This window comes from Equus asinus, chromosome 14 (assembly GCF_041296235.1).
Source record: "Equus asinus isolate D_3611 breed Donkey chromosome 14, EquAss-T2T_v2, whole genome shotgun sequence".
Classification (NCBI taxonomy): Eukaryota; Metazoa; Chordata; class Mammalia; order Perissodactyla; family Equidae; genus Equus; species Equus asinus.
Window position 1 is genome coordinate 1,487,759 of NC_091803.1, and position 23,402 is coordinate 1,511,160.

At 58.3% G+C, this 23,402-nt stretch overlaps 1 protein-coding gene across 10 annotated transcripts in view; it reads right to left on the minus strand.

The window, feature by feature from the left end:
* MAD1L1 (mitotic arrest deficient 1 like 1) overlaps window positions 1-23,402 on the minus strand; it is a 415,485-nt gene that overhangs the window by 87,412 nt on the left and 304,671 nt on the right. For all 10 annotated transcript variants that reach the window (XM_014846667.3, XM_044746860.2, XM_014846671.3 and 7 more), the window contains one exon: window positions 4,520-4,727. In XM_014846667.3, the coding sequence (XP_014702153.1) occupies window positions 4,520-4,727 (208 nt within the window). The remainder of the gene's footprint in view (window positions 1-4,519; window positions 4,728-23,402) is intronic.

A 23,402-nucleotide genomic window follows, 5' to 3' on the forward strand; every position in this document is an offset into this window, starting at 1 on the left:
CCGACCGACTCCGCCCTCAGCACACGGATCTCCTCTCCAGCGCCCTCCTCCCAGGGCAGCATGCAGAACCCTGCTCCCACCAGGATCCAGTACTGGGCCTTGGTGTGGGAGCACTTTCATCCTGGGGCAGGCCCTCCTGAGGGCACCCAGCACGGGGCAGTCACCTCCTCTCTCTCTGGGAAACGTCCTCAAGCCGAGTGTTCCAAGCGGAGGGCACCCAGCACGGGGCAGTCACCTCCTCTCTCTCTGGGAAACGTCCTCAAGCCGAGTGTTCCGAGCGAGACCCCCTCCTTCTCGTCCTCTGCTGCCGCGCTCCCGCTCCTCAGATCCTGGACTTCACGCGCTGTTCCTCTCATTCTCTTACCTTTTCTCCCTGCTTCCCATCTCATTGTCTCTTTGCTCTACTTTTCAGATAAACTTGCTCAATTTTATCTTAGAAATCTTCTCTTTGGATTTTCATTTAACTCTTGATATTTTTAACTTTCAAAAGTGTATTTTTTTCTCTGAAAAAAATTTTAAAGCATCTTGCGCTCATTTCGCTGTTGAAACATCCTTCCTCTTCTCTCTGAGGACACCCAGGTACCATTTTCTGGAGGTCTCCCCACTCTGAGGGTCTGCTCCCTCCAAGCTGCACTCTCTCTCCTGTCTGCCCGCTCCATCTCTGAGACCTCCGGGAATCACGGCACGCTATGGGTAACCAGGAGTGGCTTCCACAGGCACAGGGGCCTCTGAGCAGGAGAGCAGACCGTCATCTAAAGGTCACCATAGAGTGGTCTAACCGAGCCCTCCAGTGGGGCCTCCACTGTCAGTGCCTTTAGGTCTTCTCAGCTGGTCAGATCCCCCCAAGAAAAGCCTGCCCTGGAGGTCACAGCCGGCGGCGGGTGTGCCCGAGGGCAATGTCGAGAGAGAGCGCGGGGCGCGCTGGGTGCCTTGGGTCCATCTGCACTGGCCACTTCATCCTGCGTCCAGGTCAGCTCTTGTCCTGAATGGTGCCCTGTCCAGGGGTCCTCTCCATCCCTCTCCAGAGGAGTGTTCACAAATGTGAGGGAGCATCTGGATGGCCACAGATTGCTGCCCCCGCCCCAGGACTTCTGACCCGGCAGGTCTGAGATGGAGTCCAAGAACCTGCACTTCTAACAAGTTCTCAGGGAGGCCGCTGCCAGCCTGGGGCTACCCTTTGGGCATCACTGCTCCAAGAAAATAAACCTGTTTTTTGTCTTCCGTTTTTCGTTTTTGCTGGAGAGGAGAGGCAAGTGCCCACTGAGTGGAGTTGGGTGCGAGTCCCGGGGGTCTGGCTGCCTCTTCACACGCTCCCCAGCAGCCTCCTCAATCCTCCTTATCTCAGCCAGGCACTGCCCCTCCCCCGTGCGCCTTGCTGCCAATTCTGGGCCTTTGGGGAGTTGGGGGCAGAGCTGGCTGGTTCCTGGCTCTACTGTTGCCAGCTTAGACTTCCGGTTTCCTGAGTCTGCTTATCATCTTACCACCCACCCACGGACTTTCCAGGTTCCAAAGGTTTGCTGCTGAATTCTCTCTTTGTGGGTTTAAGCCTCAAGAAAAACAGAAAAAAAAAAAACCCAAACTACCCTTCCTATGATCTATGGAGCCGCAGGGGGAGCAGAGCAGAGGCACACGTTCAGCCGGCGTCTCTGCTGGACCCGCGGCCCCGTCTGCCCCACCATCCTCACTCCTTCCAAGTCGGCTAGGCAACAGCATTGCCCCTGCTGGCCGGGGCCCTTGTCCTCCAGGCAGCCTGGGCCTCACCTATGCTCCAAGGTCCCTTAGGGAAGCCGATCGATGCCCCATCCTGCAGTGTGACGCAGAAGCAACTTCTAACCCCCATCCACTGAGGCCTTGGGCACCCGTCACAGTGCCCTGGTCAGACTCCGAGCAACTCTGTCACCACGACCGAGCACAGAGCCCGCTCGATGGGAGAAGCATGACAAACCTCACTGGATAAAGGACCTATCCTGTCAGACGACGGTCAGGAGCCCTTCTAGGAGTCCTCTCCCAAAGTGAGGAGCCACCTGAACATGCTCTCAGTTTGCATTTTCAGCTCTTGAATTTGTCAAGAACACACAGCTAGCTCAAGGCAGGAGAGGAGCTGCGGCTGGAAAAACACCCGGAAGAAAGGAGAATTCGGACCTTGAAAACCACAGCATGGCCACCCGCTTGCCAAGTAATCTTGCAAGAGTGCGTCCCCTCTCCCGGCTCTCACAGGGGAGGACAGGACTGCTGGCGAGCTGGTCACGAAGCCCACTCCCAGCTGCAGAAGCCCTGAGTCGGCACTTGGGAGCGAACCCGGTCAGGCTGCCTGGCACAGGGGCTCCGTCTGCTGCCCCAGGACAGAGGCTCTGGGAAGGCCCGTCTCTGCGTGCCCAGATGCCAGGATCCTCTCTCTAACCTGGCTGCTGCCCAGTGGCCTCAAGCAGCAGCTGCTGTTCAGGACCATAAAGGGAGAGGTGGGGAAAATGTGGACGTCCAGGGAGTGGCTGAATGGTCAGGAGAGCAGAGCGGCAGCCCAGAGGGTGGCACGCCGGGTTCTGAGCTCCAGAGGGGCCTCGTGCAGCCTTAGTGACAATCTCTGTCCCACCCAGGAGAGAGGGAATTGTCTAGGAATTCAGGCATGCTTCTGTCACACTTCTGTGTCCTGATGCTCCAATTCACAGAAAAAACGGATGGAAATGACTAAGGGTCCCTGTGGTCCTGCACAGAGATTAGAGTTCCAGACTACCCCAGGAAAATAAGACGGGAGAGGCTGTGCATGAGGTGTGAAAGGAGATGTGTGCATAGGTGTGAATGGGGGTGGGTGTGCGTGCGTACACAAGAGGGTGTGCAGTTCACGCACACATGGCCTGTGCTCATTCTTCACGAGCCCGATGCAAGATCGCGGGAAAGCCACCGCAGAGCAAACATGATCTCATGAAACACCCAGAGGCCCGAGTTCAGGTGAGGCTGGCAAATTCCCACTCAACCCCGTCCTGCCAGGGTCATAGCTGAACCCCACGATGGTGCGGGAACCCGTCTCCCAGAGGACACTGGCCGACGGTCCTGGGAACTGGGACAAGACTAAGAACCACAGGCCTCCTGACGAGGAGCAGTTATGAGCTCACGACGCACCAGGCTCTGCGTTAGGGCCTCTGAGCCTCTCTGCTGCGGGACCATCAGCCTCTGTTGTACAGCAAGAGCCTGCAGTTTCAAGAGGGTGACAACGTGAGGCGCGCACAGCTGGGAACCTGCCCAGGGCTGGCTGACCCCGGAGCGCTCGACCTCAAGATCAGGTCAGCCCCAGCCCACTGTGTGCCAGGCACTGTGCCAAGGGTCGTCCACCCCCAGGAGCTCACAGGGCCGTGCCTGCTGGCCCCAGGTGCTTTGAGAAAGGCTCCTTCCACGTCAGGTTGACAGTGAAACAGACAGAGGGAGAATGGACTGCATCTGAGACCCCTGACCAAGGAGCACGTTTCAGCTAGGCTCGTCCCAGCTGAGGGAGGAAGATGAGCTGATGGCTGCACACCCTTCCTGCCTCTGCCTGATGGGTGACTGCTCGGCCACCTTCACAGGGACAAGATGACAAATGCACAACCAGGAAACACAGAGGGCTTCAAGGAGGAAGAAGAACTCAGAAACCAAGAGGCAGATGGCAGGAAAACAGCAGCCTGACTCCCCAACACGACATCCCTGCAAATATCACCAGGCTGGGGCGAGAAGAGCCAGCAGCAGACACGAGAGCCGAAGGGCATCAGTGCTGTTCCGCCCAAGCTGGGGAGCCCTCGTCCCAGGCCAGCCGAGGCTGACTGGGCAGCAGCGCCAGGCACCCTTCAACAGCAAAGTGAGTCTCCGGGCGCCCCTCTGGACCCCCAGCCTGCCCCATGGGCTGCACTGTGCATGGTGACCCTGGGAAAACTGGGCCCCAAAGAGTCCCCCCTTTGTGCTGATGGACCCACTTTTCTCTGCCCTTGCAGGGTGGACGTTCCTGGGGCGGGGCTCGACGACTATAAGAGTCCCCAAGGCATGGACTGCAGACTCCAGTGGTCACTTTCCTACACTGGAGGTGGTGAGCCGCGCGTTCAGAGGCGGTCACCCTGACTGGCAGAGCTGCAGAGGCGAGGGAGACGCGCGCCTTGGGAAAGGCATGCTCCGCACGGCACAGGCCTCTGCCGAAAGGGCTCTCCGGGCACCGCGAGAGGCACTCTGAGCAGTGAAGGACAGGCCCCACCTCCACAGAGCCCTGGACTCATCCATGACTGACCGGGCTCATGTAAAGCTGACAAGCGACGTTAATCTGTTTCAGGGGCCTGAAAGGTTTCAGCCACTGTGTCCACTGCTCCCTGAGACAGTTCCTGCCGTGACCCGCAGCCCCAGGCGACTAAACCTTTGCCCGGCCCTGGGCTCTCCGTCCAGGCACCCCCTGGCCTGGCTGCCGGCACAGGACAGATGGACAGATGGATGGACGCCTGAGGCCCCCAGCAGACCGTCTGGGTCAGCCTGCCCAGGGCCGTCAAGGACAGGGGAGGGGGCCTACCTGTCACCTCCTTGGACGAGGGCAGAGCCGCGGTGGCTTCCAGGCCGGCAGGTACAGGGCCACCCCTCTCCAGGGCGCGCACCAGCTCGCGCAGCCGCTCGCACTCCTCCTGCAGCTGGGCGTGCTCCTCGTGCTGGTGCTGCCGCGCCGCACTGGCCGGGTTCATGCGCAGGTGCAGCACCTTGGTCCGGCTCGGGTCATAGTCGCCCTGTGGGACCAACGGCAGGAGGTCAGCTTGGCCGGCACCGGAGCCGAGGTTCCCAGGAGGGAGACAGAGGAGATGAGGCGTGCACAGGGCAGGGGCGCCGCCTGTACCCTGACGCTGAGCGCGAAACCGGGCATCTCGCAGCAGACATGGTGCCGGGGGTCCGCCGCCCAGTGTGACCCAGCCCTCCCACCGGGGCCACTCCACCAGAGCTCCCTGGGCTCCTGCACCCTTGGCAGGAAGGTGACAGGCCAGTACTCACCTCCAGGAGTCGTAAGGAAGGAAGCGGGAGAAACAAGAAAAGCCCACCCGACACCCGGCTGGACACTGGAGGCCCTGCACACCCGTCATGTCCCTCGGCCGTCTCAGATGCCACATGAGACAACTCTGACAGGTGGCCCTGTCATGGCACCACCCTGCTGCGTGCTCAAGGGGCAGACTCCAGTGGCTGGGGCTCTGCTGCCGGTAATGTCACCCTGAGCAGCACCTCCTGTCCAGGGGGCTTTACGAGTGCGGCCCGTAGGTTAAAAAACAAACTTAGAGAAAACAGTGAAGACAGGTCAGAGGGCCCCTCCACCCACACCCGGCGGCCCCATGCCCACACTTCAGGTCATGTGGCATGTTTGTCACCATCTTGAACTGACACTGACACGTTCTCATGAACTGAGGTCCCCGCTTTCTTCATGCTCCTTGAGTTTCCCTAATGCCCCCCTCTGTTCCAGGACCCCGTGCGGGGTCCCAGAAGACTTCCAGTCCTTGGGTTCCTTCGGCCCTGGGGCTGTGACAGTCTCTCAGCCCTGCCTCGTGTCTGAGGCCCTGACAGTGTCGGGAGGGCTGCTCACGTGTCTGTGGAAGGCCCCCTGCTGGATCTGATGCTCCTCTCGGGATTACCGGGTTCTGGGTTGGGGTGGAAGACCCCAGAGGTCCGGTGTCCTTCGCATCACGTCGTATCAAGGCCACACCCTGTCGAGGTGACTCGATCGCCTGGCTGAGGAGTGCGCGCCGGGTCTCCCCCGTCGGCTCCCATCTGCCCCGTCTGCACTGTGCCCTCTGGAAGGAGGTCACCCTGCACGTCCCCCCCCTCTGGCTGGGGGCTGCTCCCCTCCTGGAGGGTGGAGTGGCTGCCATCTGGAACTCTCTGTACAGGAGACTCATCTCTCCTGCCTATTTGTTCAGCCACTTAGTGATGTTAGGATGGACTTGTGGATGTTTCTGTTGTGCTCTGGCTCGTAATCCAGTTCAACGTCATCTTGTGGCTTTGGCCTCTGGGAGCTCTTTCAGTTGGCTCTTGTGTCCCTCTGACACACCCCATCAGTGCCTTCTGTTTTCTGAGCACTTGCTTCCTCTCTGGCACTAGAAGGTGGTCCAGGCTCACCCTGTGTCCTCCTGCCCAGTCCTAGAGCCAGCCCTCGCCCCAGGGTCCCAGCTTCCTCTCACCGGAGGTGGTGTTAGAATCCACGACCCCTGGGTCCTGGGTGTGCTTGTTGCTACCGGGGTGGTATTTCCTTTGGGCTCCCGCAGCCGACAGAGCCCAGAAACCTGTGTGTGTGTGTGTGTGTGTGTGTGCATACTAACTCGTGTGTATGCTAACTCGTGTGTATATACTTAATCTATAAACATTTCTACACCTAGCCCCCAGCTCTCTAGTGACTGAACACACGTCCGCACTGACATCTCCACCTCTGATCCCCACCATGTGATCGTCCAGCCCCCTCCCCTTGCTGACCCGACCTCCCGCCCCACGGTGAGGGCCTGGCTCCTGCTGTCCACCATCCACCTTCCTCGCCGCTCCGCCCAGCGCACCGTGCGACAGTAGAGAAATGGTAACCGCCTCTTCGCGGAAACGCTTCATCAGCTGGAGCTCAGTGCTCCACGCACTTCCTTCTGCCTTTAGTTTAAAACTCACGCACTTCCAGAGTCCTGAGGCCAGCACCCTTCCCGCCACCCCCTTCAGTGAGACTGTCTCACTTAACCTAAGTTGGGTTGTTTTGTCACCTTCTAGATTCCATCCCAGGAATCCCTCATCCTCCTGAACATTTTTTTTGTTTATTTTAAGAATGCTGTTTTCTGATCCTAAGCTTTTTCTCAAAAGTGCATACATCTTTTTTTTTTTTTTTGCTGGGAAAGATTTGCCTTGAGCTAACATCCATTGCCAATCTTGCTCTTTTTTTTTTCCTCCTCAAAGCCCCAGTACATAGTTGTATATTCTAATTGTAGATCCTTCTAGTTATCTGTGAGCCACCACCACAGGATGGCTACTGACAGATGAGTGGTGTGGTTCCGCGACCAGGAACCGAATCCAGGCTACCAAAACAGTGAGAGTGTTGAACTTTAACCACTGGGCCACAGGGCTGGCTCCTCCTGAACAATTTCTAAAGTTTTGCATACATGAAGGTTCACTCTTTGTGCCGTCACATTCAATGGCTTTGACCAATGTCTAGGGTCACATGTGCCCCACACAGAGTCACACCGGGCAGCCTCATCCACTCACACTGACCCCACCCCGACCCCAGGCAACCACTTGTCTTTCCACTGCCTCCACAGCTGTGCCTTCTCCAGAGGGCACTCGGTGAGCCTCTTCAGACTGGCCTCTCTCACTTAGCTCTATGCACTTAAGGTTCCTCTGTGTCTTTGGTGGCCTGCTGGCTCATTTCTTGTCATTGCTGAATAGTATTCCATCGTCTGGAGGGACCACAGCTTGCTGACCCACCCACCATGGCAGGACACCGTGGTTGCTTCTAGTTGGGGCGATCATGAATAAAGCGGCCACAAAGAGCCACACGCAGGCTTTGTGTGGACCTGGGTTTTCAAGGTGTCATGTTTAACAGCTTCTCTCCGCCCACAACACACACCTGGGCCTTGTGCACGCAGCCTGTGCGTCTCTGCCTGGGTCCTCTGTCCCCGGGACGTCTCCTGGGGAACTCCTGCTCAGCCGTCAGAGCTGATTCCAACACCCTCTCCGCTAACTGTGCTGTTAGTTTCCAGTTGGGCTGGCAGCCTGCCCACCGTGAAGGAGCGACTCTCTCCCCTCCACGGGAGGGGCCCTCGCCAGAGCTCAGTCAACTGCTGAACCCCCTTCCTCCTCACCCTGGAAATCAGCATAACAGGTGGATGTGTGACCTGGGCTGGGCAATCACAGTCTTTTCCTCAAATTTTAAATTTGAGGGAGAGAAGTTTTCTTTCCTTGGAGGTTGTTAGCTAGGATGATGAAACCCTGAACCATCGGTGACATGGTCCCTTCTCTTCCCCTCCTGCCACAGGGGAAAGCAAGGTCAACCACACAGAGATTGAGAGTGAAAAAGCGTGGGTCTTAATAAGCACCTGCTGAGTGACCCAAAGTTCACGTACAAGCCCAGGCGCGGACTGGCCATGGCGACCTTGCGGGGGAGGAAGAAGGCTGGAGGACCCACCCTGGCAGACGTCACGGCACGCTGTAGATCTACAGTAACAGACACGGTGTGCTCACAGCGCAAGGACAGGCGCACGGACCAGTGGGCGAAGGATGGTTTCCCCAGCACATGGCGCACGGTCACCTGGATGCCCAAATGACCTTGACCTCACAGCACACGCGAACGTCAATTCCTGAGGGATGGCAAATCTACACATAGAAGGTAAACAATACAGACAGAAGAGACCATCTTTATGACCTTGGAGTAGACAAAGATTTCTTAAGTAATGTTCAAAAAGTGCTAGCCACACATTAGAAAAAGCAATAAATAGGACTTACAGAATGAAGAACTTCTATTCATCAAAAGGGTAAGAAAGCAACAGCAGAGTGGGAGATCCATGAGACACGCGAATCCAACGGGCCTCACGCTCAGAACACAGAGGACTCACACACATCGGCCAGAAAAAGCCACACGGTTCAACTACTAACATGGGCAAAAAATGTGAACAGACACTTCACAAAGAAGATATCCAAAGAGCCAATGAGGAGCTCAAATCAGTCATCAGAGAAACGCAAACTGAACCCACAGGGAGGTCCCCCGCATTCCTCCCAGAACGCCCAGGGGGCAGTGAGCGGATTCAAGCATTAGGTTCAGAGCCACCAGACCTGAGTGGTGACAACGCAGGCTGGGACGACCACTGGGCAGCATCGACCAGAGGCAAACATGCGCACATCCCAAGACCAGCAGCTCAAACTGCATACAAGCGTTCCTGAGAGCCAGGCACCAAAGGCCACTGTCCCTCTCTCCTAACAGCCCAGTCAGGAGACAGTGCGCGTGCCCGTCACAGAGCCTGCGGATTCAACAATGGCAGACGCACGTCAGCACGAAGACCTAGGAGCACAGACAACAATGTGGACGAACATCATAAACAACGTCCAACGAGATGAGTCACACGGAGAAGCGCGCACCGTGTGGTTCCACTGATACACCCTGCAAAACAGGCAAACGGCTCCATGCCGCTGGGGCCAGGGGAGGGGCTGCCCGAGGGCGGCGTCTGGGAGCAGCGTGAGGCCCGTGATGCCTGTCTTGTTTCCTTTTGTGGTCTGGATGCTGGTTCCCAGTGTAGTCAGTTAGTGAAAATTCACTCCTGCTCTGCACTTTCTGTATGTATATTATTATTCAATAAAAAAGTTTTTTAAAAATGTATACTGAATGAGTCCTTGGGTCCTTTTGTGCCCAGACCAGTTCTGCCCCAACTTCCCATTATGTGAATCAATTAACCCGCCTCTGTTTGTAAAGCTCACTTGCACGGGGTTTTGCCACCAAGAGTCACGCCAACAGATGAAGGACAGGTACGTACTACGTGCCCACTAAGCAGATGCTCAATGAATAAGCTGAGAAGAGAGCACACCTGGTTCTCTACCCTCAGGACAGGGACGCCCACAGGTGGGTACTCAGCTGCCTTTGAACAACGGAAGCCCACCCCTCAGCCACTGTCTGGCTGCCCAGCGGACGGCACTTCAGAGACCATGCGACACAAGGGGCATCTGCCACGCCTGCAGTCCTCACGCCCCTTTATGGTTATCCGATGGTCACTGGCCTCTTATGACTGCTCCCGATGCCAGCTCACCCACTTTTAACCTGTTATCTCTAATCCACCTCCCCTCTGAGACACAACGATGACAAAATCCTAAATCAAGAAACTACCTACACGTAATTTCTAAGTAGGAAAGATCCCAGTCACTCTTTGAGTTGGCACTGAAATGCGTGGTCTTTATGACGCTGTTCCCTCGGGTCTAAGTCCCTCCCATCTGTCACGGGTCAGTGCAGATTCCGTGACAACACTGGCAGCCTTCCCACGATGCTGCCTTCCCTTTGGGGGACGTGACAGGGGCGATGATACCTCCTGAGGGTCTAAGGCCCCAGGACCTGTGAGGACAGACGCTGTCGGCGCAGAGAGCAGAGCACCCTGCGTGCACTCACTGCAGAGCGCCATCGTCTGCAGGGCTCACTGGTCGGGAATGACCTCCTGTCCCCATCCTTCCACTGGCTGACTGTCTCCACTTCCAGGGCCCAGGGGCGGCTCTGGCACGCAGGAGGAGCTCAAAGAGCCACTGAATTGAGCAGAGGTCTCTGACTCACACCAACCTGCTAAGGAGGCCGGAGGGGCCCTGGTCATCAGGCGGTCACATCAGATGCCACCTGCGGGGTCCCAGGCTCCTGCGGGCATGAGTGGACACACGGCTGCTCCCACACACTGCGAGGCAGAGCTGGTCACTCCTACAGGCCAACAAGACTCCTGGAGCCAGGACGTGCAGTCGCCGGAAAGCCAGCCAGGCCCTTCCCCATGGAAAGCAGCTTCTGCACAGATCTCCTCACAAAAAGTCCAATTCCAACCAGTCAGTGTAGACACTCTCTAATAAACATTAAAAAGAACACATCGGCTTCTAAGAACAACCCAGTGCCTTCCACACTACGAAGCATGTTCACACCAGCTACTCCCTGTGGTCCCCACAGGGCCCAGCAAGGGGGGAGGACAGGCGTCATCGCACCTCTCAGGATGAAGACCCCCACGCGCCTAAGGCAGGCAGCTGGCCTCCTCTTCCACCCGTGAGGTCTAGCTCTGAGGCCCTGATGACTCCCTGCCAGCCTGGGGAGTCTCACTTCTTCCCCTGAGTCCTCCCAGATCCCAGGAGAGCAGCCCACTTGACCGACTGGCACGGAGGCCGTGTGGAAATGACCCAACCTGTGTCTCTGTGAGTGGAGGCAGAGCGTGACCCGGGTCAGAGGCCCTCCCTTGGGATCTCCTCACAGTCACACCCCCTTCCCTTATGTCTGCAAGCCCCCCTGGGAAGGATGGGGAGGCTGCCACCTCCTCACACTCTGAGCCCTGGTCCTCAGCCAGGAGTGACATTTGTGGGGTCTGAGGCCCTCAAGAAGTCACAGTAAGAGCCATGCCCCTCTGGCCATCAGCTCCCTGGGCCTCCCTGACAAGGACGGCCACTGCAGGGCACGGGAGGGAGAAGGCCAGTGTCAAAGGCCTCACAGTCTCCCAGTGCAGGGAGCCCACCCCAGAGACCTGCCGCCTGCGCTGAGGAAGGCGCGATACCCGTTCCAGCGCAAGGCCAGGCCGGACACAAGACTGGCGGTGCATACGCGTGCGGCCTCGGCTCTCCCTGCCACCAGGCACAATAAGATCCTGGCATCCTCTGAGATGACGGGCAGCGTCCCGCTGGCCCAGGGACCCCGCCCGCCTCTGTAAACGAGGGACTCTGTGCCCGCCCAACAGTCGCCTGCCTGCCTCCCAGCTCCGACACGCACACACTCCCCTCCTCCTCCGACAACCCAGCCTCTCCTCGCCGCTGTGACTTCTGCCCACGCACGTCTCCTCTCTTCCAGGGAGAACCGGGGAAACGGCGTCCTTTATTCAGATCGTCAAGTTCTCCGGGGAAAGAGGCTCGGTGTGGACACGCTGATTAAGTGAAGCAGTCTCAGCACAGGGGCACAAGCTGCCGTGGGCACTGTCCCTCCAAGTCACTGAAGGACAACGTGGCCACTGCGGGGCACCTCATGCGGGGCCAGCACCTGCCAGCCTTCAGCCAGCCACCAGCCAAGACCCCCAGAATGTGCCTCAAAAAGGGAGGAGGGAGGGGCGGGGGAAGGAGCAGCAAGATCCTGCCTCTCTTACATGCCACCCCTTGGGAAGTGAGACCTTCCTGACACCACTCTGCACAGGCAACATGGGGGCCCTGAAACCCCCTTGAGGGAGGGGAGCGGGAGACCCTGACTTTGGCCAGAGACCCAGGGGCAACGTGTGTAAGGCCCCCAAGCTGCCGGCAGAGAGAGCAGGGTCTGCACACGTCACCCCCTCAGCCTTTTTCCTGCTGTGTATCACCTCAGAGAGGGCGGGACAGTCCACCCACCAGGCCCAGTGGAAGACTGGAGGTCTGGGGCCCGGCTGCCTCGTGGAAGCCTGCTGGGGAGAGAAGGCACTGCACGGGGAGGATGCACGGGGAAGACGTGCAAGGCTCTTCATGGATGTCTGAGAGCTTTGTAAGAACCTCCCAGGATAAAGACATCCTGTAAGTCGGGCTGAACCACAGGCTCTCCGGGTGGAAAGGGATCACTGCTTCATCCAATTTAACCGTCTGGGGAAGGGAAGCCAGAGTGGGAAATCCATCACCCGTGTACTCTGGCACAGCCTCCCACGGTGGACGGGCCTGCAGGGTGTTCTCTGGGGCCTCTATGAGCTGGAGGGGGACTGAGCGTCCGTGTGGGACTCGTGTCCCTCTTCCAGTCTGTGGGGCCAGGACGGATGCAGGGAGAGCATTAGGACAAACATTGCCTGCAAAGGGCCAGGGAGCACATGTCAGGCTCCGCCGGCCGCGCCCTCTCCCCACGGGTCAGCTCCGCATCTGGTGAGAAAGCAGCCTCAGCAGAACGAGCAAGCGCCGTGTTCCACATAAACACAGATCTGAATTTCTTATTGTTTTTGTGTATCCCTAGATACTGTTCTTCTTCAACCCTTTAAGAACGTGAAAGCAAAAGCAGGTTGCAGGCTGGCACGGCCTGTGTCCACCCCTCCTCCCTAAGCCAGAGAGTCTAGGGTCCTCCTTTCCCTTGGGCCATGAAGGAAACGCTGTCCAGGGTCCAAGGGTGCAGACACTGGTCATCTGGCCATAGGCTTCATGCCCCGCCCCATAGGAGGGGCCTGTGCGGGGAGGTGGGCGTGGTGCCTGACCCAGAGGTTACCGGGCACGCCCAGGCCAATGGGCTGGACCCTGCCGGGCCTCGTCCTCCCAGTAAGCAGCTGTGGGAGGACCAGGTGAGATGGCACCTGGACCTCAAGGTCTGGGGGCAGGATGTTGTCACGGAAATGCCAAACACCTCGTGGGCAGGAAGGAGAGAGACCATGCCTTCTGACGAGTGGCCTGAGGTTCTGGGGTGAGGTCTTCCTCCCGATGGGGAACTGAAGGCACAGGAAACACTTCCGTTGTTAGGGGATTTAAGGACCCAACTGAGAACCAGTAGGCTAACCAAACCAAACCAACCAGAGGGAGGAGTCAAAACAAATTCTTACAGATCTGATGAACTGGGAGCAATGACAAATCTAGGATGTCAAAATGAGGGCCGGGCACCAAGGGCCTTGCCCGTGGACATCTGTAAGGATGTCTCCGTGGGGTTGGTGGGGAACGTCGATTCGGTTACAGAGAGCAAGCTGCTTCCCCAGTTTGGGATGAAGCTGCAAAAGCTTGCACTCCCCACGGCTGTGGCTCTGGCCACAGGGGAGCTGGGTCACCACTCCACCCCAATCGGTGCAGCCAGAGACAGAGATTTGGTCAGTGCACAGCCCTGAGTCCGAGCTGGGATGACCTCTGACCTGGTCCTCATTAGCACCAAGCACGAGGCGGAACTCGGCCCTCCCTGGGGAGGCCCGACAGGCTGACTAAGGAGTTCAGAGAGCAAGGCCAACACTGGGTCAGAACCCGGATTCCCTGCAGCCGGGCCTCCACTGGAGTGGGGGGCATGCCGGGTCAGAGACAGCAGCAGTTGGGGGCCTGCAGCCAGGGCCAGAGTTCTGCTGCGGACCCCACCGCACCGCTGACCCTGGGCGACGGGGGTGAGCCTCGTCTCGGGACGCTGTGGGCGAGGGGACGGGTCTACTGAAGCACTTTGTCGACTGTGAGGCTCTGCCCCGATGTCACCCATTTCTGTCTCTGAAGTGCACTTCTTGCCTGATGCCCCGAGAAGGCAGAGCCCTTGAGACGACCCGGGGAGGGCTGTCTCCACCCCAACGTGCTCACGCGCACTCTCACTCACGGACCCACCCGCCTCACCCTCCATCTCTCACTCGCCCACCTACTCACCTCCCTCCCTACTCTCGGTCATTTGGAGCGAGTTCTTGACCTCCTTGGGTTCCTTCCACCCTTCCTTTCTTCCACTTGTCCACCCACCTGACCATCCATCTGTCCACATATCCACCCTTCTGACCATCCACCCATCCATCCGCCCACTCGTCTAACTCTCTTTCCTTCCTTCCTCCATCCCTTCCTTCCACTCACCCACCCACCTACCCTTCTGACCATCCATCCATGCATCCATCCATCCATCCTTTTATCCATCTATCCATCCATGCATCCAACGGGTAGATCACTAGGCTCTGGGCTGCCCTCCAGAAGCACAGGTGTGTACAGGGCAGTGGAGCCCACCGTTCATGAGGAGCAGACCTGACAGGCAGGTCAGGGGCAGCCCAACACCTCCTGCTGGACAGGACTGCCTGGGACAGAGCTCAGGGAGTCACTGCTGGCCCTTCCAGGAGGAGGGCCATGCCTGTGTCTCCAGGCCATACCAGTCCTTTGCTCCAGATAGAACTGTCCCTAAGGTGGAGGGCTGGTCCATGCCTGGTGGCAACGGCTCAACTTCAGGCCTACTGCTGTGACCCAAAGCCAGGGGGCCGTGCGGGTGAGTGAGCCACACCAGTTCCACCCATCAGCAGCCCGCGTGCCGGGCACTCTGCTGAGCACCACAAATACAGTGGTTAATGGGACTGGCTCAGTCTCTAACGCGCGGGGCTTACACTCCAGGGAGACATCTGTGTGCCTCACTCCTCGGATTCACACGCTTGTAGCAGTCCATAACTCTCAGGATAAGCTTCAAATGCTCTCGCTCAGCCCCCTAGGCCCGGGCCTCCCAGTGATCTGGTCCTGCCTCTGTGCCATCTCTGTGGCCCACCAGCCCCCATGGACCAGCAGGCGCACCACATACCACCACCCAGCTTGCTGCCCTCGCGGGTCCTGTTCACACTGTCTGCCAGCTTCTGCGCCTCACCCAGCTGACGGCCACTGCCCTCCAAAGCCCCCTCAGCTGCCCTCTCTCCAGGTGCCCACCACAACCACCCTCTGAGCTGCTGGCCCCCGTGCTGCCCTCCTGGAGCACTCACTATGAGACACTGGTATTACCGGCGTGGACGGCCATCTACCCACAAGGCAGTGAGCTCCTTAGGTTCGAGACAGTCCTGCTCCCTGGGGACAGGGACAATGTTGTCCCGGTCCCTCCTTTAGCACCTGAGCCGTGCCTGAGACATGCAGGCACTCAGTAAAGGAGAAAGGGATGGAGGGAGAAGGTCTCTGAAGCTTCTCAGGGGAGAGACGTCCCGTCCAGGGACTCGGGAGCCACAGCCGGATTCCTCGGACACGGAACAAGCCTCTGTTCACTCTCTGTCCTGCGAGACGCCGTGAGGACCCAGGGGAGTAGGCAGGGGCTAGAATCCTGTCACCGCTGCAGACAGGAAGAAACGAAGGCCAAGGGGGCTAGGAAGCCTTGTTGAGATGGGGGCGGGAGTGCTTGGCGGGGCTGGGGTCCACCCAGGCTTGCTCTCCTGAACCATACGAGGGGCCTGCAGGTCAGGGTTAGGGACGGCCGAGCAGCCATCAGCTGAGTCTCCAGGCCGCTCTGAACGCTCCTCAGCCTGGCGGGAACGAGTGCGCCAAGTCTGCCAGCTCCACGCCGCGGGCAGGAACTTCCCAACTAGGCCAGTCCTGCAGAATCAGGCCGCACGGATGTCACATGCCCTGCAAGCACAGCCTGTGGCAAATCGATTCTGGGAGCCCACCTTGCTTTCTTCTGCTTTACATTCAAAATGAAGAGTGCGCCTAAGGCATAACCTGCCGGTGGCTCTCTCCGACTGCTCTGCTTCCACCTGAGGACTAGCATCCACTGTCGTGCTGGCTTCCAGGACCAACCCAAGGCCACGACAAGATGCTCCCACGGTGAAACCTGCCCCCTCCCCCTGCACTTGGCGCAGGGCTGCTGGAGGGAAATGTTCCTGAGCGTGGGGGCTGAGGGCAGAGGTCGCCCTGCCGCCAGCGAGGCTGGCTGAGGCTGAGTCCCTCCAGGCGAGCAGCCGCGGGGAGGTTCCTGGTCACATCTCCATGCCCAGATGCCACCGGGAAGTCGGGGAGAGGGCTACACGGTGACCACCGCCCCAGATCCTCCCCATCAAGCGCCCGCTCTGCCTGTTGGCATGTACGCGGGAGGCAGGGATGCTGTGCCTCCGGCTTGCCGCCTGCGCCTCACCTGAGCCTGCACCAGGCATGCGGACGGAGCCTCCCTGGGGTGGAAGGCCCCGCGGAGAGAGGCCTGGCTCTTCCGGCCGTCCCGGCAAGACCCGCCTGGCAGAGAAGCCCCGGACACAGTGAGACACAGACGGCTGCTGTTTTAGGCTACTAAGTTTTGGGGTATTTGTAACAAAGCCACAGGTAACTGACTCAGTCCCTAGAGGGGGTCACAAAAGAAACAAGATGGAGCAGCAAACCCGAGGCCATCAAGGCATCCAGGGCCCAACCAAGCGGGTGGTGGGCTCCTCGGGAGACCCCCGGGCCAGTGCCTGCAGGTGAGAACAGGGCAGAGGGTTCACGCTGCGACCTGGGTCCTGAAGACAGGACACGTGGGCCGCTGTCCTGTTTATAGCAGTTCTTTACAGGGCCTGACAGTATTCACACGGCCCCAGCGGGTAAAGGGGGGCGCCACCCCCAGGCCCCAGCCACTGCTGCAGGGACTGAGGGGTCACCTCTCAGCACATGGGGAACCAGGCACTCCACCCCGGGAGCTCTAGCTTACGGCCATGCCCCGTCCTGCCACCACTGGCCTCTCGCCCACGACCCCACTCGACAGCTCACAGAAACCTTACTTTAGAGGAAGCGAGCGAAGAGCGGGTTGGGGCCGGTGGCCGGCTCAGCCTCTCTGCCTCCAGCCTGCCCTCGGGCTCTGGTTTCTGGAGAGGGCTGAGCGCAGGCCCTCAGTCCTTCCGGTGAGTGGGCAGAGAGGACGTGTTCAGGTTGTGCAGGCCACACAGCCTCTGGTGCGCCAGCCCCCTCCGCCACGGCAGCGTGGGGGCAGCCGCAGACACACACAAGGAAGGGTGCTGCTGTGCTCCAACAAAACTCTCTTTCCCAGAACAAGCAGCAGGCCGCCTCCAGCCCGTGGCCTCTCGTCTGCTGACCTCCAATGAAAATCATCAGGGGAAGAAGCTTGGGGAACAAAGGTCTTCTCGGCAGGGTGTGCTTGGGCGTCCATAGCAGAGCACACACCCAAGTGGGCATTTCCAGGGATCCCGAGTGCCAGGGACACAGGAGAAACGGCCTGCGTCATACAACCCCGGCACCCACTCCTGCTCCCAGCCCTGACAAGCGAGCCAGAGCACACTTCAAAACAGACGCAACGAAACATCGCTCGGGACTCAGGCAGATCTAAGCAAATGGAGAACGGCCCCTGGCCACGGACTGGAAGACAACACTGGAAAGACGACAAGACTCCCCAGCTGAGCGACACACACGACTCAATCCCCGTCAGAATCCCGGCAACGCCCATGCGGAAACTGACGAGCTGGTTCTAAATTCACGCAGCATTGCAAGGGCTCAGAATATCCAGGATGATCTTGAAAAGGGAGAACCAAGGAGGACTCACAGTGCTCGATTTTTTTTTTTACTTTTTATTAAGATTATGATAGTTTACAACCTTGTGAAATTTCAGTTGTACATTACTGTCAGTCGTGTTGTAGGTGCACCACTTCACCCTTTGCGCCCTCCCCCCACCCCCGCTTTCCCCTGGTAACCACCAATCAGTTCTCTTTGTTGACATGTTTAACTCCCACCTATGAGGGGAGTCATACAGAGTTCGTCTTTCTCTATCTGGCTTATTTCACTTATAATACCCTCAAGGTCCATCCATGTTGTTGTGAATGGGACGATTTTATCCTTTTTTATGGCTGAGTAGTATTCCATTGTATATAGATACCATATCTTCGTTATCCAATCATCACAGCCCTCGATTTTAAAGCTTACTACAGGTGACAGTGACCAAGACAGAGTGGGACTGGCCTAACAAGAGTCACAGAGCTCACTGGAATAGAACCGAGAGTCCAGGAAGACCATGCAGCTGTGGTCAACTGATCTCTGACAGGGAGGCTAAGACCAGTCACTAGGGGAAAAGAGTCCTTCCAACAAGTGGCGATGGGACGGCTGGAGGCCCACACGCAAAAGCCAGAAGCGGGAGCCTCACCTCACAGCACGTACAAACATTAACTCAAAAGAGATCAAAGACCTACGTGTAAGAGCTGAACCTATAAAACTCTTAGAAGAAAAAGACGTAAGTGTGAGCCTTCATGACACTGGATCCAGCCATGGGTTCTCAGATATGACACCAAAACCACGGAATAAAAGGGAAAGTAGACAAATCAGACTTCATCAAAATGAAAACCTTTTGTGCTTCAAAGGTCACCACCAGGAGAGTGAAAAGACAACCTACAGAACGGGAGGAAATATTTGCAAATCACGTAGCTAGTAAGAGACTCATATCCAGAACAGATGAAGAACTCTTATAACTCAGTAAGAAAAAAACCAAATAACTTAATTTAAAAATGGCCCAAGATCTGAACAAATATTTCTCCCAGGAAGATACACAAATGACTAATAAGCACGTGAGAAGACGCTCAATGTCACCGTCACGAGCGATCAGGGACAGGGAAATCAGAGCCAGTCAGCTGTCGCCTCACACCCAGTGGGGTGCCCCCATGGAAAGGCAGACACCCACAGGTGCTGCTAAGGACAGGGAAAGACGGAACCCTCCCCCACTGCTGGAAGGATGTAAGATGGTGCAGCCACTGTGGGAAATGGTCTGGAGGTCCCTCAAACGGTTCACCCCAGAGTTACCATGTGACTGAGCAATTCTACACACAGATATCTACCCAAGAGAAACGGAAACACGGCCACATAGAAACCCTGACAGGAACAGCAGCACCATCCATCTAGACAAAGACGAAAACAACCCAAATGTCCATCAATAGATAAACACAGTGCGGGGTGTCTCTGCAATGAAATACTATCCAGCCATAAGAAAGAACGACCCACTGACACACGGTACAGTGTGGATGATTCCTGAACACAGGATGCTCAGTGAAAGAAGCCAGACACAAAAGACCACACACTGCAGGACCCCACCCATAGGAAACGTCCAGAACAAAGAACTCCAGAGAGACAGAGAGTAGGTTAGTGGTTGCTTAAGGCTGAGTGGGGGTGGGAGACAGCAAGGAGGTAGCTAAAGGGTATGGGGTTCCTTTTTGAGGTCATAAAAATATTCTAAAATTGAATGTGGTAATGGTTATGGATTATGTGTGAATAGACTAAAAACCACTGAATTCTACACTTCAAATGGGTGCGTTACATGGCATGTCAATCATAGTCAATAAAGCTGTTTCTAAAAAAGGGAGGGCCAGTCCCACGGCCCAGTGGTTAAGTTTGGCGCTCTGCTGCAGCAGCCCAGGTTCAGTTCTCGGGCACCGACCTACACCGCTTGTCAGTCAGTGGCCATGCTGTGGCAGTGGCTCACATAAGAATACAGGAAGACTGGCAACCGATGTGAGCTCAGGAGAGTGTGCAACTACAGCCACTGGAACAGCCCTCTCCCTTTGAGCACCCACAACCTCAACGCTGAGAGCGCGACTTGGCAAGAAAGAGAACGAGGCAGAAGGGGGGACTGGGAGGAGCCCTGGAGGAAAGGGCAGCACTGGGGCTCAGGAGAAGCATGTGCTCGGTGGACACTGCCTGGACGCTGGATGCAGCCCTGGGGCGTGCCAGCTCCCACCGGAGCCCTGGGATGCTCCCTGACGGCTGCACGGCGGGGACCACGCCACCCTGGGGCCAGCCGAGAGCTGGGAGTGCACGCCTGTCTTGGGGGTCATCCCTCAGCTGTCCTATCCAGGACCCAAGGGCTGGGCCAGACCCTGACAGCAGCACTCACAAGGCTGCCCACCCCACTGGCAGGGCTGGCACAGCCTCAAGGACCCCAGGAGAGTACCGCTGGCCCTGCCAGGTTGCGGCTACTTCTCTGAGCCTACAGGTTGCCTTCACACCTCCACCCCCATGGCTGAGGCAGCACAAAAGGATGTCTTGTCAGAATTCACTGCCACTGTCCACCTCACGCACCACTCAGTGACCTGACCAACCCGAGCCTCCTGGCTTCACGCTCTCCAACTGTCTTTCTGCCCTTGGGGCTCCGTGTAGCCACGGTTCTCACACACTCCAGGCCCTGCTGCTGCCTGGACCTGCCGCCCCAAGACCCAAGGTGCAGCCAGCCCCATCCTGGAGGGCAGAGCTCAGTTCTCTGGTTCCGCCTGGCCAACCTACCCTGCTCAGGCCATTTCACCCAGCCTTTGACACTCAGTGCCTCAGGGGCCTCACATTGAGACCAGACCTCAGACTGGAAGGTGGAGGCTCGGTCTAGCCTGGGTCCCAGCACATCTCTAGGAGGTGCCTCTCGGCTGTGCTCCCTGCTGCCCACCTGGGCAGACACAACAGCAGTCAGAGCGAGGCCTCCACTGCAGGAGGATGCTGCACTGGGGGCAGGCCCAGGGCCCAGGTTTGCCAGAGGGGCGTGCCATCCGGAACCTTCTGCACTGTGACCAGAAGCCCAGGGCTGAAGTCATTTTGGTCAGACGAGGACTCCCAACAGGTGGAAGTGGGGGGAGTGAAGCCAGCTGCTGCAGCGGGGTTCCAGGGGTTCCCCCAGGAGTCTCACCCACCCTGGAATCAAGTGAGTACAGACCACATGGCCAGATGCTGTGTTCCCAGGTGCCGGAGGGGACCGACCCAACGGGCAGCCCCCGACGGGCCCAGCTGGACAGACGTGGGCACTGAGTGCATCGAGGGATGTTACCCAGACCCTGTCCTTCCCCCTCACACACGCCAGATCAAGGTGTCACTGCGCAGACGGCTGACAGGCAGGGGCTGACCCGCATGTCAGGATCGCATGGCCGGGCAGCGTGTCCATCAGGGGTCTGCTCACTACCTTGCCCCCTCCCCGGAGCAATGAGGCCTGTCCTGCTCTGTGTGGGTGCACAGCACAGTGACCACCACAGCGGGCCCTGAAGGGGGGGACACAGGCGTCCACAACCAGCTCGCCTAGGGACGCAAGGCCACCCAGGGTGGGCGTTCCACAGACACTCCCCGCAGGTGAGAGGTCTGTGAGGACAGGGTGTTGCCCCATCCCCCCAGACTCGGGGAGGGGACCCAGTACCTCGGAGCCTCATCCAAAACAAGCGCCTGGGAGGCCCACTGAGGAACCAGCACCCACGAGCCCCCTGGAGCCCCTCCTCCGGCTCCGTTTCTATCTGTAGCACCGATCACCCTGTGACACGTCGTGTCATCTTTAAATTGTGCTTCATCACCGGCCTCCCCTGACGGCAGGGAAGGGCGGGCGCGTGCGTCAAATAAATGTCTGTCGAATGAAGGGACAACCAGCATCCACGTTTACTAGGCCAGGATTTGTTCCCCGGGGCTTGGACATGAAACAACACGAGAAGGAGAGGCCCGGCCGGCTGCCTGGCGGCTCCTGTGCACCTGGGCTCCAGGCCCTGCCCGCCCCTGCCTGCGGGGCGCAGGGTGGTGCTCAGGCCCCGTGAGGGGGTGCCGGCCGGGGCTGGCACCAGTAAAGCCGAGCAGATGGAGGGATGGAAGAGCCTTGCTGAAATCTGCTGCTCGATGACAGCTCTGAGGAAGAAAGGGAAAAATGGCTATAATCTTCTGCTAAAAATTTGTTGCCTTGTTTGATTCGCAGCTGAGGAAACTGTTGAGACACTGACAAGAGTCTCGAAAGGAGAAGTTCTGAACCTTCCTTTGATGTGCCGGTGCAATTATTGACTAAACAGAAATATTTCACTCACTGGGGAAGCGGGAGAGCTGATGCTTCTGCTAATGACCGCCGCTAACGGAGACGACCACAGTCAGGTGCCTGGGGGCGGGCTGCGGAGAAACCCTGGGTGGATGGGGAAGTGTCCGCCTGTCTGTCCCGCTTCCTCTCCACCTGCTCTGAGCGGGCTGGGGTCTTGCGGGGGCAGGTGCAGAGCATGAGCAGTCACAAAGGGGTCGGCACAGAGTGTAAGGGGGGTCGGGGCTCAGGGAGCATCAACCATGAGTTTCTGAGGAGACAAGGGGGAATCTGAGGTCCAGAGAGGGCAAGGGGCTCGCCTGAAACTACCAGCAAACCCGGGGCAGGGCTGGGACCCGGGAGGCTCCTCTGTGGGCCTGAGCACATACTTGCTTCCAGATGCCCGAGCGGCCTGCCTGCCCCCTCTTCATGGCGTGGCTTTCTTTCTTTTGTTCAGATTCTGTGCAAGCTCAGATGGGTGGCCATTTCCCTCTGCATCCAGGACCACTGTGCTAGCTAGCATCTGAGTCACACGGGGATGTGGGTGGGGTGAATCTGCTTCATTCTTGTTTGTGTTCAAGCTCTGCCCCTAATTGGCTGGTGGTCCTGAGCCTCCTGTCCTCACTGGGCCTCAGTTTCCCATCTGTGGAAGAGTGAGGGTAGTGAACTCAATCTTGAAGGACCTTCTGGGCCTAATGCTCATAAGACCTGGACAGAGGACAAACCCCCCAGAGCCCCTTGTCCAGCCTGTGGATGGACCTGCTGCCAAGAGTAGGACCGTGGCTGCCCCCAGGCAAAGGAAACCGCTGCCCCAGGCCCGCGGCCCCAGGGAGGGAGGGTGCCTGCCACCCTGGGCCTGCTGTGCATACTAAGAGACCCTGCTGGAAAGAGGCAGAGACGCGAGGAGAATTAAAAAGCACAGTTAAATAACCACTGATGCTCATGCATATTTATAAACCACCCGGCCTCAAAACTCAATCGATCTCTCTCCCGGCTGAAGGAAGCACAGCTCAGGGAGGACAGCGAGGAGCTCTGGGGGTGCCCGCTGGGTCTGAGGGCAGGGCCGGGGCGGACCTACTGGATGAGGGGAGTGCAGCCCTCCCCAGGCCCTGCCGGGGTGACCTTGACCCCGCCAGGCTGGCCGCCCTCTGCTGCCCGCCACACCTCCAGCCTGCAGACCCGCCTCCGCCAGGCCCAGGGCTGTGCCCCTGTTGCTCAGGGGCTACGTGACCTTGGGCAGCTCCCTCAGGCATGGGCCTCATGTCCTACACGCCTCATGGCTGCGGAGAGCGTGCCTGGTTCTCGCCTGCTGTTTTGTGGGTTCCCAGGGACACTCCTTGGCCCTGAACCCGCGGGCACACGGCATGCCCAACCCCCAGGGCAGGACCCCCAAGGGATGGTGTGCTCATGGAGGAGAGCAGGGGGATTGGTGGGGGTCACAGAGCAGCACAGGCCGGATCCCCCCAGGTCTCCAGCACCATGAGCACTGGCCCTCCTCCTTGCTCAGAGACCAAGAAACTGAGGCCCAGAGAGGACAGGAGACCCACACAGCTGCCCAGGACCGGTCACCGCCAGGGGAAGAGGGGAG